The sequence below is a fragment of the Myotis lucifugus genome, unplaced genomic scaffold (assembly GCF_000147115.1).
Source record: "Myotis lucifugus unplaced genomic scaffold, Myoluc2.0 scaffold_462, whole genome shotgun sequence".
NCBI classification, from domain to species: Eukaryota; Metazoa; Chordata; class Mammalia; order Chiroptera; family Vespertilionidae; genus Myotis; species Myotis lucifugus.
The window spans coordinates 52,568-69,450 of record NW_005871510.1 but is presented as its reverse complement, the minus strand read 5'-3'; the positions used below and the strand labels follow the sequence as shown (position 1 = coordinate 69,450).

Sequence of the window (16,883 nt, the reverse complement as noted above, 5' to 3'; positions counted from 1 at the left end):
ATAATTTAGTGTTTAAATCTTGAAGTGGTTTGTTATATTGAAAATATTAAGTTAAATTTAAAAAGCAGTATTTTGTTAATAATAATAATTGATCATAGGTAAATGTGGTATGTATAAATTTCTCTATTTAAAATAAATGATGCATGGGAAGGTGGAAAAATTTTAAGTTAGTGTTAACAGGTAATTATCAGGGATGAATTGTAATGAGTCTGTCTTCATCTTTTCTTAGTTTTTGATATACTAGAACATCAGTTTTTTGTTTTTTATTTAATTTTTTAAAATATATTTTATTGATTTTTTGCAGAGAGGAAGGGAGAGGGATAGAGAGTTAGAAACATCGATGAGAGAGAAACATCGATCAGCTGCCTCCTGCACACCCCCCACTGGGTATGTGCCCGCAACCAAGGTACATGCCCTTGACCGGAATCGAACCTGGGACCCTTGAGTCCGCAGGCCGACGCTCTGTCCATTGAGCCAAACCGGTTAGGGCAGTTTTTTAAAGCTGTTTTAGGTTTACTGAAAAATTGATCAGAGTACAGAGAGTTCCCACATCAGCCCTGTGCAACCATAGAGTTTGCACTATTTTTCCCATGTTGAATTACTGTGGTACAGTTGTTATAATTGCTTAATCAATATTCATGCATTAAAATGCATAATTTACATTACCATTAGCTCTTGTTGTTATGGGATCTATGGTTTTGAGCAAATGTAAAATAATGTGTGTTCATAATTTTTATATCATATACTGTAGTTTTATTTACCAGAAATCTGTGTTCCACCTAGTCGATCATTTCTTCCTTCAACCCCTAAATCCTTTAAACCCAGAGGCCTTTTTATTGGCTCATGTTTTTGTGTGTGTGTCCCTGATTGTCATATACTTAGAATTTATACAGTGTGTAGCCTTGTGAGATTGGCTTTTTTCACTTAGCAAAGTACTTTTGAGTTTTTCCGTGTGTTTTCATGGCTTAATACCCCATTTCATTGCATGGACTTACCAGTTGTCTGTTTGTCTCTTGAAGGACATCTTGCTGAACTCTAACTTCTGCCAATCATGAACAAAGTGTCTACAAATATGTATAGGTTTTTGTGTGAACATTAGGTTTCAATTGGTTAGGTCTATAACAAGGAGTGTGATTGCTGGATCTTACTAATTGTAGTACAAGTATTACAAGAAATTGTAATATTTTAAAAGTATTTAAAAGAAAGTTCCTGTCTCCACTGTAGACATGTCCAATTCCATTCCCACCAGCAATGAATTAGGATTATTTCCAGCTTTACATCTCCACCAGTATATGGTGTTTGAGTATTTAGAATTTGAGCCATTTAATAAGAGTGCAGTGAGTGACACCACATTGTTGATTTATTTGTACCTAGATTTTCTTGTGTTATCTTGTAGAAGTTTATTACCTTTGCATTTTACATATAGATCTGTGATGTGTTTTGAATGAATTTTTGTTAAAGGTGTAAGGCCTGTGTCTACATTCATTTTCTGTATGTGCATTTATATGTAGATACTCATGATTTCCAGCATTATTTGTTAAAATACTTTTTTCCCCCATTGAATTGTCTTGCCTGTTTTGTCAAAGATCAGTTGAGTATATTTGTGTGGGTTACTCTTTTATTAATTCCAGGAGTTCTCTCTGTTGTTGTTGGCTCTTTCTGGTGTTTCACATAGACAATCATGTCATAAGGAAGAAATGTGATTAATTTAGCTACAGGTTTTGAATATGTTCTATCTCAAAAAGTGGAAGTTTCCTTCTGTTGCTAGTTGGTTATCACAAGCAAATATTCAATTTTATCAAATCCTTTAAAAAATATATTTTTATTGACTTTGGAAAGGGTGAGGAAGAGAGAGATAGAAACATCAATGATGAGAATCACTGATCAACTGTTTCTTGCATGCCCCCCAATGGGGGTCGAGCATGTGCCCATAACTGGAATCAAACCCAGGACCCTCAGTCACAAGCCAACACTCTATCCACTGAGCCAAACCAGCTAGGGCTCAAATCCTTTTTTAAAAAAATTTTTAGTTTCCCCTTCTTTACTTTCTGACATTAATAATTTCTGTCTTCCCACTTTTCTTAGTTATCTAGTCTACATGTTTATCAATTTTACTAATCTCATCAAAGAAGCAGCTTTAAATTTTTTTTTCTCCATTACTTTTTCACATATTCTTTTATTCTGCTTACATTGGGTCTAATTAGCTCATTTTTTTTATTGTTTCCTGAAGTAGATGCTTACAGTATTGGTTACAGATCTTTCAGTTTTTAATATATTTGTTCAATTGCATAAATTTCACTGTAAGCACACTTTGCTGTATCTCACAAAATTGTATAGGTTGTGTTTTTATTTTTACTTAGTTAAAAATAATTTTTAATTGCCTGGCCAGTGTGGCTCCTTTGGAGCATCATCCATACACCAAAAGGCAGCAGGTTCGATTCCTGGTCAGTACACACACCCAGGTTTTGGGTTTGATCTCCAGTTGGGGTGTGTGCTGGAGGAACCAATTAATGTTTTGTTTTTTTCCCCCCCAAAATCTTTATTGTTGAGAGTATTACGGATGTCCCCCTTTTTTCTCCCGCATTGCCCCCTCCACCAGGTTCCCACCTGCCCCTTCACCACTCTACTGTCTGTGTCCATAGACACAGTAAGATCTTTGGTTAATCTCTTCCTGGCCCCCTCCCCCTTCACTCTGAGATTCGTCAGTCTGTTCATGCTTCCGTGCCTCCGGTTCCATTTTATTCAACAGTTTATTTTGTTCATTAGATTTCTTGTTCATTTATTTTGATTTTTAGATTTGTTGATAGATACGTATTTGTTGCCATTTTATTGTTCATATTTTTATCTCTTATTCTTCCTCTTCCACTTCCTCCTCTTCTTAAAGAATACCCTTCAACATTTCATGTAATACTGGTTTGATGGTGATGAACTCCTTTAGCTTTTTCTTGTTTGTAAAGCTATTTATCTGACCCTGAATTCTAAATGAGAGCTTTGCTGGGTTGAGTAACTTTGGTTGTAGGTCCTTACTATTCACCTCTTTGAATATTTCTTGCCACTCCCTTCTGGCCTGCAAGTTTCTGTTGAGAAATCAGCTGACAGTCTTGTGGGCACTCTCTTGTAGGTAACTAACTGCTTTTCTCTTGGCTGCTTTTAAGATTCTTTCTTTGTCTTAACCCTTGATATTTTAATTATGGTGTGTCTTGGTATCGGCCTCTTTGGGTTCCTCTTGTTTGGAACTCTCTGCACTTTCTGGACTTGTAAGTCTATTTCTTTCACAGGTAGGGGAAGTGTTCTGTCATTATTTCTTCAGATAGGTTTTTAATATCTTGCGCTCTCTCTTCTTCTGGCACTCCATAATGCAAATGTTGGTATGCTTGAAGTTGTCCCAGAGGCTCCTTACACTATCTTCATATTTTTGGATTCTTTTTTTTTTTCTCTTCTGATTGGGTGTTTTTTGCTTCCTCATACTCCAAATTGTTGATTTGATTCTTGGAATCCTCTACTGTTGAATCTATGTAAATTATTATTTATTTCAGTTAGTGTATGCTTAATTTCTGACTGGTCATTTTTTATGTCTTTGGCATTCTCACTAAGATCCTTGAAAGTATCATGAAGATCTGTGAGTAACCTTATAACCATGGTTTTGAACTCTGTATCCAGTAGTTTGCTTGCTTCCATTTCTTTCATTTGTGACATATTTCTTTGTCTCCAAATTTTGGCTGCATCTCTTTCTTTCTGTGTATTAGGTAGAACTGCTATGTCTCCTAGGAATTGGTAGAGTGGCCTTATATATTAGGTGTCCTGTAGGGCCCAGTGGCTCAGCCACCCCACTCACCTGAGCTGAACACTCTAGGTGTACCCCTGTGTGGGCTGTGTGCATAGTCTTGTAGTTGAGCCTTCATTGCTGTTGGCGTCACTGGGAGGAGTTGACTTCCAGGCTGTGAGGACCAGCTGCAACTACAGTGGGAGGAAACACCTCTATGGAGCAGGACTTGCTTCATTGGGGTTTTGGTGCTTATTGAGTTTGCCTCTTGAGTAGGTTGCTTGTGCATGTGTAGAGTTGTAATCTGCTATGGTTTGAAGCTGTCCACCAGGTGCACTGGCTCTAGGGCCTCCAGGGAAGTGCAAAGTCAGCCACCATCTGGGGCCACCTGGGGCCACCTGGCAGGAGATACAGTGGGATCTGTAGACGGCTGCTACTTGCTATTTGTACTGGGCTTGGAGGTGTCTAGACGAGGCCCAGCTGTGAAGCAAGGCAGGCTGGTGCTAGTGCTTGGTCTTGGGCCTTTTATTAATAGGTTTGGGGCATGCTGTTACCAGCTGTATCTTGTTTGAGAGATTTTAGTAACGTCTGAAGCCTGAGGCAGGACAGGCCATTCATATGGAACAGGTGCTGCAAACAGCTTGGGTGGAGCTGCAAGTTGGATGGGGTGGGGTCTCAAGGAATCCCCAGGGTGGAGCAAACAGTGTTCTCCATGCTGATGGAGACGCAAATATGGCTGCCAGTCAGCCCTGCGACAGGGGAAGTTCCAGCACAGGAACAATGATCCTTGCAATCACCCCTGTCTGGGATAAAGCTGCCCCCAGGCCAGACAATCTAGTTTCTCCACGTATGTATCTGGGTCCCCCAAAGCCACCTGGTGCTGGGAGTCTGAGTAATAAGTTCATGCGCTAGCCCTTTAAATGGAACACCTGGGTCTCCAGCAGCCACAATGCCGCTGGTTTTTACAGTTCACAGTTACAAGGACTTCTCTTCAGTTCTGGAACTCTGGGCTGGGGGTCTGGTGTGGGGCTGGGACCCCTTGCTCCTCACGGGTGGCCTCTGCAGAGACTATCTACCTCCTGATTATAAAAAACAGCATACCAGCTGGTTCTGCGCCTCCACCCCCCCCCCCCCACCAGTCTCAATGTGTTTTCTTCTTTACTTCTCTAGTTGTAGGATTTCCATTCAGCCAGCTTTTAGGTGGTTCTGAATGATGATTATTCTGTATTTATTTATAATTTTGATGTGGTTGTTGGAGGCTGTGAGTATAGATGTTTACCTATGCCCCAATTGATGTTTTTTTTTTGTCTTTTTAACCATTTTATTTTTAATTTATTTTGTTTATTGATTAAGGTATTACATATGTGTCCTTACCCCCTCAATGCCCACCATCCCCCACCCAATTGATGTTTCTCTCTCTCTCTCTTTACCTCCTTCTGTCCCTCCCTTCCTTTCTCTAAAATAAAATTTTAAAAATTTAATTAAAATTAAAAATAATTATAAATTTTCTTGACTTCTCTTTTGATCTTGTTTATTATTTAGAAGTGTGTTGTTGAATCTCCATATATTGGGGATTTTCTAACTATCTTTCTATTATAGATTTCTACACTAATTACTGTGTGGTCTAAGCATATTTTGTATGATTTTAGTTCTTTGAAATGTGTAAGGTATGCTCTATGTCTCAGGATGTGTTCTGTCTTGGTGAATGTGTATTCTGCTGTTGTTGCATGAAGTATTCCATAGGTTAAAACTAAATCCGGTTATTTCATAGTGCTGCTCTGTTCCACTCTGTCTTTCCTGATTTTCTCCCTACTGGAATTTATAATTAACTAGAAGTCTGGTGCACGAAATTCGTGCATGGGGAGGGGGGTCCCTCAGCCCGGCCTGCACCCTCTCCAATCCGGGACCCCTCGGGGGATGTCCGACTGCCTCTCGCAATCCGGGACCGCTGGCTCCTAACTGCTTGCCTGCATGCCTGCCTGATCGCCCCTAACCCCTCTGCCTGCCTGCTTGATCACCACTAACCACCTCTGCCTGCCTGATCGCCCCTAACTGCTCCCCTACTGGACTGATCGCCCCTAACTGCTCCCCTGCTGGCCTGATTGCCCCTAACCACCTCTGCCTTGCCCCATACCCAGGACCCAGGATTCCCTCCTGCGGCAGGTCACAGGCACCTGGGACCCGGGCTTCCCTCCCTCTGGCTGGCTGCAGGCACCCAGGACCCGGGCTGACTTCGCCGAGACCAGCCGCAGCTGCAGCCGCAGCCGCAGCCGCAGCCGCAGGGGACTGCAGGACGGGCAGCATGTCCCTCTCCCAGGCCACAGGTGCAGACACAGCCGCTGGCGCTTGGGACCACGGGGTGGGGCGGCTTGTTCCTCTCTTGGGCTGCAGCCACAGGCACTGGCGCCTGGGACCACAGGGCGGGTGGCTTGTCCCTTTCCTGGGCCGCAGGTGCAGATGCAGCCTCTGGCACTCGGGACCATGGAGCGGGCGGCTTGTCCCTCTCCTGGGCCGCAGGTGCAGACCCAGCCGCTGGCGCTTGGGACCACGGGGCTGGCGGCTTGTCCCTCTCCGGGGTCGCAGCCTGGCTGGTCCCCATTCCTCTCTCTTGAGCTCATTTGTGCCTGGCTGGTCCCCATATCTCTCTCCCCAGTGTTGAGTGTCTGAGCCATTAAGGCGTGATGGCGTGAGGGCATGATGACAATTTGCATATTAGCTCTTTATTATATAGGATGATAAGGGGTTGTTGAATGCTCCAGCCACAGTTGTGGACTCATGTATTTCTCCACATTCTATCAGCTCTTACCTTATGTATGTAGTTTGACTTGTGTTGTTATGCATACAAACCTAAAAGATTGCTATGCCCTCTTGGAGATATTATGTAATGTTCCTCTTTATCTCTGAGTTTTCCTTGGTTTGAAATCTTTATTATCTATAATTCATACATCTGTCCATTGATTTCTGTTGGCATTTTCTCTCTTCCTTTACCTTTCATCCATCTGTGTCTTCATATTTAAAGTGTGTTTCTTATGGACAACATGACAGTGTGGTTTAAAATCTGATATTTCTGTATTGTTCAATTGTATTGAGACCATTGATGATTAAAAGTGGCTACTGGTGCATTTGGATTAATATTTACCAGATCTTTTACTGTTTTCTATTTGTTGCTTTTGTTCTTTGTTACCTTTTGTTTTCAACATTTTTCTACCTTCTTTGGCTTTAACTGAGGATTTTACTTAATTGTTTTTTTTCCCCCTCTCTCAGCATATCAGTCACACAGTTAAAAAAAAGGTACTCTTTTAGTGGTTTCCCTTGAGCTTTGAGTACATATTTGCAACTAACCTATATCTGTCGAATCACACTGTACCACTTCACTGCTTGTGCAAGTATCTCCTACCACAGTATTCCCAGTTCTCCCGTCAGTGTCCCTTGTCACATTGTCATTTATTTTCATTACCCATAAGCTTATAGTACCAAACACATTATTGCTAATATTTTTTAAACAAAGCATCATGTGTTATATGACACGAAAAAAATTACCTTAATTTCTTCCTTTTCTAACCCTACATCTTCATTACTTATATTCTTTCTGATGAACTTTTGAACATTTAATTTAAAGTAGCTGTACTAATGACAAATTCCCTCAATTTTTGTGTTTTTTAATCCTCACCCGATGATGTTTTCCATTGATTTTTTAGAGCGAGTGGAAGAAAGAGGGAAAGACAGAGAGAAATATCGACGTGAGAGAAACACATCAATTGGTTGCCTACTGCACGAACCCCGACCAGGGCCCGGGCTGGGGAGGAGCTGGCAACTTAGGTACGTGCGCTTTACCAGAATCAAACCCAGGATCCTTGGGTCTTCAGGCTGACACTCTATCCACGGAGCCAAACTGGGTAGGGCAAATTCCCTCAATTTTTGTCTTAGAAAGTCCTTATTTATTTTTTTATGAAATATTATTTTCCTTGATACAGAATTTTACAGATGTTATTTTTTTATTTAAAAATGTTTGATATTTTATTACAATCTGGTCTTTCTTGCATAGTTTCTGAAAACAAGTTGAATTTAATTTATCTTTGTTTTTCTTTATCTAAGGTGTGTTTTACCCTCTGGCCTCTTTCAATATGTTCTCTTTTTCTTTGATTTTTGTCTAATTTGAAAACAATACACTTTTGCATGCATTTTTGGTATTTTTTTAAAATTTTGTTTTATTGCTTAAAATATTACAAAGAGTAGTACATATATCTCCTTTTTTTACCCCTTGACCTTCCCCTGGCCTCCCCTAACCCCCAGTGTCTTGTGTCCATTGGTTATGCTTATATGCATGCATACAAGTCCTTTGGTTGATCTCTTACCCGTCTCCCCCCCCTAACCCTCCAATCCTCCCTGGTCTTCCCTCTGTAGTTTGACAGTCTGTTCGATGCTGCTCTGCCTCTGTATCTATTTTTGTTCATCAGTTTATAATGGTCTTTATCATCCATAAATGAGTGAGATCATGTGGTATTTTTCTTTCATTGACTGGCTTATTTCACTTAGCATAATGCTCTCCAGTTCCATCCATGCTGTTGCAAATGGTAAGAATTCCTTCTTTTTTAAAGCAGCATAGTATTCCATTGTGTAGATGTACCACCGTTTTCTAATCCATTCATCTGTTGATGGGCACTTAGGCTGTTTCCAGATCTTAGCTATGGTAAATTGTGCTGCTATGAACATAGGGATGCATATATCCTTTCTGATTGGTGTTTCTGGTTTCTTGGGATATATTCCTAGAAGTGGGATCACTGGGTCAAATGGGAATTACATTTTTAACTTTTTGAGGAAACTCCATACAGTCTTCCATAGTGGCTGCACCAGTATGCATTCCCACCAGCAGTGCACGAGTGTTCCCTTTTCTCCGAATCCTCTCCAGCACTTGTCGTTTGTTGATTTGTTGATGATAGCCATTCTGACAGGTGTGAGATGGTACCTCATTGTTGTTTTGATTTGCATCTCTTGGATGATTAGTGACTTTGAGCATGTTTTTATATGTCTCTTGGCTTTCTGATGTTCTCTTTTGAAAAGTGTCTATTTAGGTCCTTTGCCCATTTTTTGATTGGATTGTTTATCTTCCTTTTGTTGAGTTGTATGAGTTCCCTATAAATGTTGGAGATTAAACCCTTATCAGTGATAACATTGGCAAATCTGTTCTCCCATGCAGTGGGCTTTCTTGTTGTTTTGTTGATGGTTTCTTTTGCTGTGCAGAAGCTATTTATTTTGATGTAATCCAGTGGTTCTCAACCTTCCTAATGCCGCGACCCTTTAATACAGTTCCTCATGTTGTGGTGACCCCCAATTTCATTGTTACAAATTGAACATAATTAAAGCATAGTGATTAATCACAAAAACAATATGTCATTATATATGTGTTTTCCGATGGTCTTAGGCGACCCCTGTGAAAGGGTCGTTCGACCCCCAAAGGGGTCGCGACCCACAGGTTGAGAACCGCTGATGTAGTCCCATTTGTTTATTTTCTCTTTAGTTTCCAATGCCCTGGGAGCTTTATCGGTGAAGAAATTGCTTCGGCATATGTCTGAGATTTTGTTGACTTTGGATTCCTTTAGTATTTTTATGGTTTCCCGCATTTTTGGTATTTTTCATGTTTCGTGATTTAGAGCTTTCTGGATCTACAGTGTGTCATCTGTCATTAATTTTAGAAAAGTTTGGTGATTATTACTTCAATTGGTGTTTTTTTTCAGTCTTTCCTTTTTTCAGGTATTTTAATCCTCATGTTAAGGAAGGTTGTTTTAATTTTTATGGATATTGTGTTCTGTCATTTTTGTTTTCTATTGTCTTTGCATTAGACTCCTGTGAAATGGATTTTTTTAGTTCAGGCCTTGTTAAGAACAGAATATTTGGGGCGTATCTCAAGATACCATCTGTTCTCTTTCCTGACACTGGAGATACCATTTTCCCTGTAACCTCACAGGTCTGCTGAGTCTAAGAAGAGTTGTTTATTTCACGTGTTGCTGTTTTTTTCTTTTTGATGAGATTGAGACTGGCAGCTCTGAAGTTCCATAAGTGTCACATCAGAATGTGGCAGAGCAGCCTCTAGAGCAGCGGTTCTCAACCTGTGGGTTGCGACCCCTTTGGGGGTTGAATGACCCTTTCACAGGGGTCGCCTAAGACCATCGGAAAACACATTTATAATGACATATTGTTTTTGTGATTAATCACTATGCTTTAATTATGTTCAATTTGTATCAATGACATTGGGGGTCACCACAACATGAGGAACTGTATTAAAGGGTCGCGGCATTAGGAAGGTTGAGAACCACTGCTCTAGAGTGACTTGTCAGGAAGATTTTCCTCCTGAAATTGGAGAACAGAAATCATGTGTTCTTAGAAGGAAGTAGTGTTGAATCTTTGATGTGTTCTGTAATCATGGCCAAATTCACCATCAGACCATATGGACCTCAATGAACTCCCTTGAATCTGCAGCTCTGAACCTGTTCCTCAAGGGCAGTGAGGCCCAGGGTGCCCTGTTAGGGTTTGACTGGGAAGAGCTCGCCCGGCCAATTAAAATTTGGTTGGAAGCAACCTGAGCTCACATGTACAGAGATTTATGGAGTAACTTGTTAGGCCTCCTTCTTGTGTCTGACCTTTAAGCTCCAAATAACTCTCCAGCCCCATTAAACTGAATAGAGAGAAGGAAGCACTGAGTCTGTGATAAATACTACACAAATTACAACAGTGCTTCTTCACAAGCATATTTACACTGAGCCAGCTGCCCCTGATTAGGGTAAAGGACTAGAGAACGACATGGTCAGCTTGCTTTGTTGGAAGTAATTTTCACAGGCCTCCTGGACTCTCATGTTTGGTGATGCTAACAGGAGGAAAAGCTTTCAATTTTTCACTATGTTTTATTAATTAAAACTCCATGCAGATTTAACCCTCTGCTTTGTGGATTGCTGTGAATAGTGGGTAATAATAAAACAGATGAAATAATTATTTTTGCAAATTTTAATTCTTAAAATGATAATATATATTTCATCTGTATGGCATTCCTGTTATTACCCAACATGGTCAAGACCCTGTTGTTACAGAAAAATAAGATGCATTGTAACTACAGTAAGAATGTGTAAGTAATTTCCAGGTGTTCAAAGTGGTATGAACAGAGACTACATTTCTGATGATCAAGTCATAGATGAGATGTTTGTAGATGAGAGAATCATACGTTACCTTCCTATAAATGGAGTCTAGATGTCCAGTGCTATCAGTTTCACATATCCTACTCTACCTGTATTTGGGGTGTTTTAGGACTCAGTGGCCTTTGAGGATGTGGCTGTGAAGTTCACTCTGGAGGAGTGGTCTTTACTGGATCCTTCACAGAAGAAACTCTACAGAGATGTGATGAGGGAAACCTTCAGGAACCTGGCCTCCATAGGTAAGAATGATGAAATTCCTTCATTTGTCAATTAGAGGACAAGTGTTTCTTGCTCACCAGTATTGTTCTAAGATCTGTAATGTAGAGATGGATGATGGCGGTAAATAATCTAGGCATGAGCACAGCTCATCATGAATCTAGAATGTAATGCTGGAGAGAAACTCTATGATAATAATTAATAATTTTTAAAAATCATTTTAGTTCTTTGGAAACATTTTTCTGGGTCTGCATTTTAGGTAAAAGATGGGAAGAACATGACATTGAAGATCAGTACAAAAACCAGAGGAGAAAATTAAGGTGAGACACACTCACAATAGAAAGCAGTGTCTTATGGGAGAATTCTAGTGTGTTATGAAATTTTAAAAATAGCAAACAAAACAAATAAACCCTGCTTCATATGTATTTCTTCTTAGAAAAAATTTTAAAAATACTCTCTTCGATGTAATATACATGCTCAGTATTTGCAAAATATTCACTTAAAAACAGTATTAATAAATTCTATATATGAATATCACAGTTTGATGATTGCAAGGGTGAAGTTTTCTTGGAAAGTATTACACAATTTATTTTCAGACAAGGCAGAATACCTATGCTTTACCTATAAATCATAATAAATATCATGAGTAAAGAAATCATTAATAATGTGCTTCTCATTTTTTACAGAAATCCAATGGTAGAGAAATTCTGTGAAAGTAAAGAGGTTAGTCATTATGGAGAAAACTTCAGCCTTATTTCAAATCTCAGTCTGAACAAAAAAACCACCAGAGTGAAACAACACGAATGCAGAGTATGTGGAAAAGTCTTTGTATTTCAGTCATTGCTTAGTAAGCACTACAGATGTCACACTGGACAAAAAACATATGAATTTCAAAAAGATGCAAAGAAGCCATATAAATGTAAAGAATGTGATAAAGCCTTTAGTTATCTAAACTGGTTGGAAAAACATGAAAGAACCCACAATGGAGGAAATCCTTATGAATGTAAAATATGTGGTAAAGTCTTCAGGTCTTCCAGAAATGTTAAAGTACACAGAATAACGCACACTGGAGAGAAACCCTATGAATGTAAAATATGCAGTATAGCATTTAGTTATCTCAGTAATCTTCGAAGACATGGAAGAACTCACACTGGAGAGAAACCTTATGAATGTAAAATATGTGCTAAAGTCTACAGAGACCACTGGTCTTTTCAAATACATGAAAGAGTTCATACTGGAGAGAAGCCCTATGAATGTAAGAAATGTGGTAAAGCCTACATATCTTACAGGTCCTTAAAGAGACACAAAAGTTCTCACACTGCAGAGAAATCGCATAAATGTAAAATTTGTAGCACAGCATTTTGGTATCCAAGTGAACTTCGAAGACATGAAAGAAGTCACACTGGAGAGAAACCCTATGAATGTAAAATATGTAGCATAGCATTTAGGTATCTCGGTGATCTTCGAATACATGGAAGAACTCACACTGGAGAGAAACCCTATAAGTGTAAAATATGTAGCAAAGCATTCACTTATTCCAGTTCACTTCCAAAACATAAAAAAGTACATGCTGGAGAGAAACTCTATGAATGTAAAAATGTAGTAAAGCCGACAAGCATCACCGTTCCTTAAAAGCCCAGGAAAGTGCTCACACTGGAGAGAAACCCTATGAATGTAAACAGTGTGGCAGTCTATAGGTAGCACTGTTCCCAAAAAACTCATGGAAGCATTCAACCACAGGGAAGCCCATAAATGTAAAATACGTAGTGAAGCGTTGAAGTGTCTTGGTTATATCTGAAGACAGGAGACAACTCACCCTGGAAAGAAATGCTTTGAATATAAAGAGTGTGGCATAGCCTACAGATATCAAAGTTTCTTATCAAGACACAAAAGGACTCGTACTGGAGAGAAACCCTGTGAATATATGCAATGCGATAAAGCCTACACAGATCCCAGTTCCTTACAAAGACACCAAAGAGCTCATACTGGAGAGAGACCCTGTGAATGAAAACAATGTGGAAAAGTCTACAGAGATCCCAGTTTGTTACAAAGACCTGAAAGAGCTCATACTAGAGAGAAACCCTGTGAATATAAGAAAGGTAGAAAGCCTTTATTGAGATCACACAAACTTTTGAAGACACATGACAGTGCACACTGAAGAAAAATTATAGAAATGTGCAGAATTTGGGAAACGCTTCAGTTATAATAGATTCTATCAAAAGCATGAAAGGACTCACTAGATTAATATTCTTGAATGTATACAGTATGGGAAAGACTTGAATTGATCCACATTCTTACATGTGAAAACTCCCGCACAAAAATAAACGTGTTAACATGAGAAAGCTTGATGCAAATTAATCCTATATAATAAAGAGCTAATATGGAAATGGTCGTCGCGCCATCATGCTGGGGGAATCTGAGGCTGTGCCCCCTGCCCAGTGGGGCTTGATGGGGAACCTGAGGCTGCGCCCCCCGCCTGGCGGGGCTTGACGGGGGTGGGGCCGTCCAGGTTTGGGTCTCGCGCAATTTCAGGGCGTGTGTGGGTGGGCAGGGACTTGACTCTGGGTCCTGTGGTGTGCCCCAGACTCTGACAGGAGGGAGATTTTCATATACATTTTACTAATTTTCTTTCATCTCTGACACTTGTATTATAGAGAAAGGGCAAATAGCAATATTAAAGTATTTCCTCTAATTCCCTTTTAATGTGCATAGATTTCGTGCCCTGGGCCACTAGTTTATGTATAATGTGCCAGAAAACTTTCAACATAAGTTATAAATAATGGTGCAAATATATTATGTTTATTGAACCTCTTTTTATAGTGCGTCATTAGACCGTGGATTTCTACTAATTACTTTCAGAAATGTATCACATGAGATAATGAGGTTTTTTTAAACAATAATACATAAGATTGAATGATATAATGTTTTTAAAAAATATCTTAATTTAAACTTTTAAATAAAAAATATTTTTTAGGAGTGGTAAGCACACAATTCAATATGTAGATAATATATGTAGAATAGTGTACCTGAAACCTATATAATTTTGTTAACCACTGTCATCCCAATAAATTCAATTTAAAAAAAGCTGTGGTACATTTATACAATGGAATATTACTCAGCCATAAAAAAGAAGGAAATCTTATTCTTTGTGACAGCACGGATGGACCTTGAGAGTATTATAAGTGAAATAAGCCAGTCAGAGAAAGACAAATATCATATGATTTCACTTATATGTGGAATCTAATGAACAATATAAACTAACAGAGTGGATGGAGACAGACTCATGGGTATAGAGAGCACACTGATGGGTGTTGGAGACGAAGTTGTTGAGGGCTGGATGAGAAGGGTGAAGGGAGTAAGCAAAGAAAAAAAAGACTCATGAACACAGAAAACAGTATGGTGATTGCCAGAAGGAAGGGGGGTGGGGGAGGTAGAAGAGGGTAAATGAGGGATAAATGGTGATAGAAGGAGACTTGACTTGGGGTGGTAAACACAAAATACAATATACAGATGATATATTGTAGAAATGTGTATTTCAGAGCTGTATAATTTTATTAATGTCCCCCAATAAATTTGATAATTCTTTTTTTAGAGCATTGGCTATTTATTTATTTCAATCCACATCTGAGAATGTTTTTATTGATTTTTAGAGACAGAAAGGGAGATAGATAGAAACATCGTTGTGAGAAACACCAATTGGTTGCCTCCCATATGCAACCTGATAGGGGATCAAACCCGCAACCTTGGTATGTGCCCTGACCAGGAATGAAACCTGCATCCTTTTGGTGTACAGTACAATGCTCCAGCCAACCTAGCCACCGGCCAAGGCTAAATAAATATATTCTAAAAATATTTTCTCTTGATTTTGAAGTCTGTTAGATCCATGGGTGAATTGAAGTGTATTTTTTTAGATATAGTTAGGTTAAATTTATTTAAAATGTTTTACTTGTTCTATGTTGAAGGCCCATGGAAAAGGACAGTTTGGTATTTGGATTTTCCTAGTGGCCAGTGGGATGAGATAAAAAGAAGCATATTTCTTTTACATAGGTGGGTATAGGATAGTAAACAGTTAATTAACATGATAATAACATTGAGAGGATTTGTGGTCTCTGGTCTGGTTCAGCTGTTGTGCTTTGAGGGGTTCAGAAAAAAAAGAAATGACTTTGATATTCCAAAGGTACTGTTATCAGGTCTGATAGATGCAAAAGACAACAGACAGTCCCAGTTAAGATAAAGATTGACCTTTGTTAGGAAAAAACACTGGCCTAGAACATGACTACCTACCATGTACTTACTGCTTTTAGTTAGAAAGGTTTTTTGTTTGTTTGTTTTTAAATATATTTTTGTTGATTTCAGAGAGGAAGGGAGAGGGCAAGAGGGATAGAAACATCAATGATGAAAGAGAATCACTGATTGGCTGCCTCCTGCACATCCCCCACTGGGGATTGATCCTGCAACCCGGGCATGTGCCCTGATCGGAAATTAAACTGTGACCTCCTGGTTCATAGGTCACTGCTCAACCACTGAGCCATGCTGGTCGGGCAAGTTAGAAAGTTTTAAATTCAGACCATCCTATGTGGTTACTTTCAGTTTCTGAGTTTGTAAGGCCATCATGCAGGCTTCCCCTAAGCTTGTCAGGTTTAATATGTGGCCCCTGTTTGTCCACATATTGTATCTTTTTCTCTGACAAAGTTCTTTTTTAGAGGTGATGGGAATCGGAGCCTTTCCCCCCCCTATTTTTCATATTAATAAATAGTTGTAATAAATTTGATATATGTCAATTTTAGGTTAGAGTGTAGTCATGTGATTTGATAAAATTGATTTCACAGAGAGGAACGGAGAGGGAGAGTTAGATAGAAACACCAATGCTAGAGAAACATCAATTGGCTGCCTCCTGCATGCCCCCCTCTGGGGATTGAGCCCATTACTCGGGCATGTGCCTTGACCGGGAATCGAACTTGTAATCTCCCTGCCTCTCCAAATCATTCAATAGGCCTTGACAGAAGTGAAATTAGTATCTTGATGAGGTATCTGCACATCCATGTTTATTGCAGCATTATTCACAATAACTAGGAAACAACCTATATGGCCTGTGGGTGAATGAATGAAGAAAATGTGGTATATTTGTGTATATGTATATATTAGAATATTAGCCATAAAATGAAGAAAATCCTGCCATTTATGACAACATGAATGAATCTAGAGAGCATTATGCTAAGTGAAATAAGCCAGACAGAGGACAAATATTGTATGGTATCACTTAAATGTGGAATCTTTAGGGGAAACAAAAGCTGATTTTATAGAAATAAAGAATAGAATAGTGGTTGCTCCGGATGGGAGAAATGGGGTAATGTAGGTCAAAGGGTATAAATTTTTAGTTAAAGAAAAATAAATTCTGAGGATCTCATATACAGCATGGTGACTGTAGTTAATAATGTTATTGTATACTTGAAATTTGCTGACAGTAGATCTTAGGCATTCTCACTACAAAAAAAAAATTAACTGTGAAATAATAGATGTGTTAATTACCTTGATTCACATGTATATGTATATAAAATTGTCACATTTTATAATTTTAATATATATAATTATGTTCGTCAGTTATTCCCAATTATTCTTCAGTGAAAAATAAAATGAAATGATTAAAATAAAAAGTCTTAATAGTCACTCCTTGATAGAGAATAGATATCTAATATCTCTCCCAGTTTTAACATGTTTTT

General features: G+C 39.0%; 1 protein-coding gene across 1 annotated transcript in view; it reads left to right on the top strand.

The window, feature by feature from the left end:
• Positions 1-13,576, top strand: part of LOC102425199 (zinc finger protein 564-like) — a 16,735-nt gene extending 3,159 nt beyond the window's left edge. The window contains exons 2-4 of the mRNA XM_006103076.3: positions 11,060-11,186; positions 11,423-11,483; positions 11,850-13,576. Of these exons, the coding sequence (XP_006103138.1) occupies positions 11,060-11,186; positions 11,423-11,483; positions 11,850-12,795 (1,134 nt within the window). The 3' untranslated portion in view covers positions 12,796-13,576. The remainder of the gene's footprint in view (positions 1-11,059; positions 11,187-11,422; positions 11,484-11,849) is intronic.
• The last annotated feature ends 3,307 nt before the right edge of the window (positions 13,577-16,883 follow it).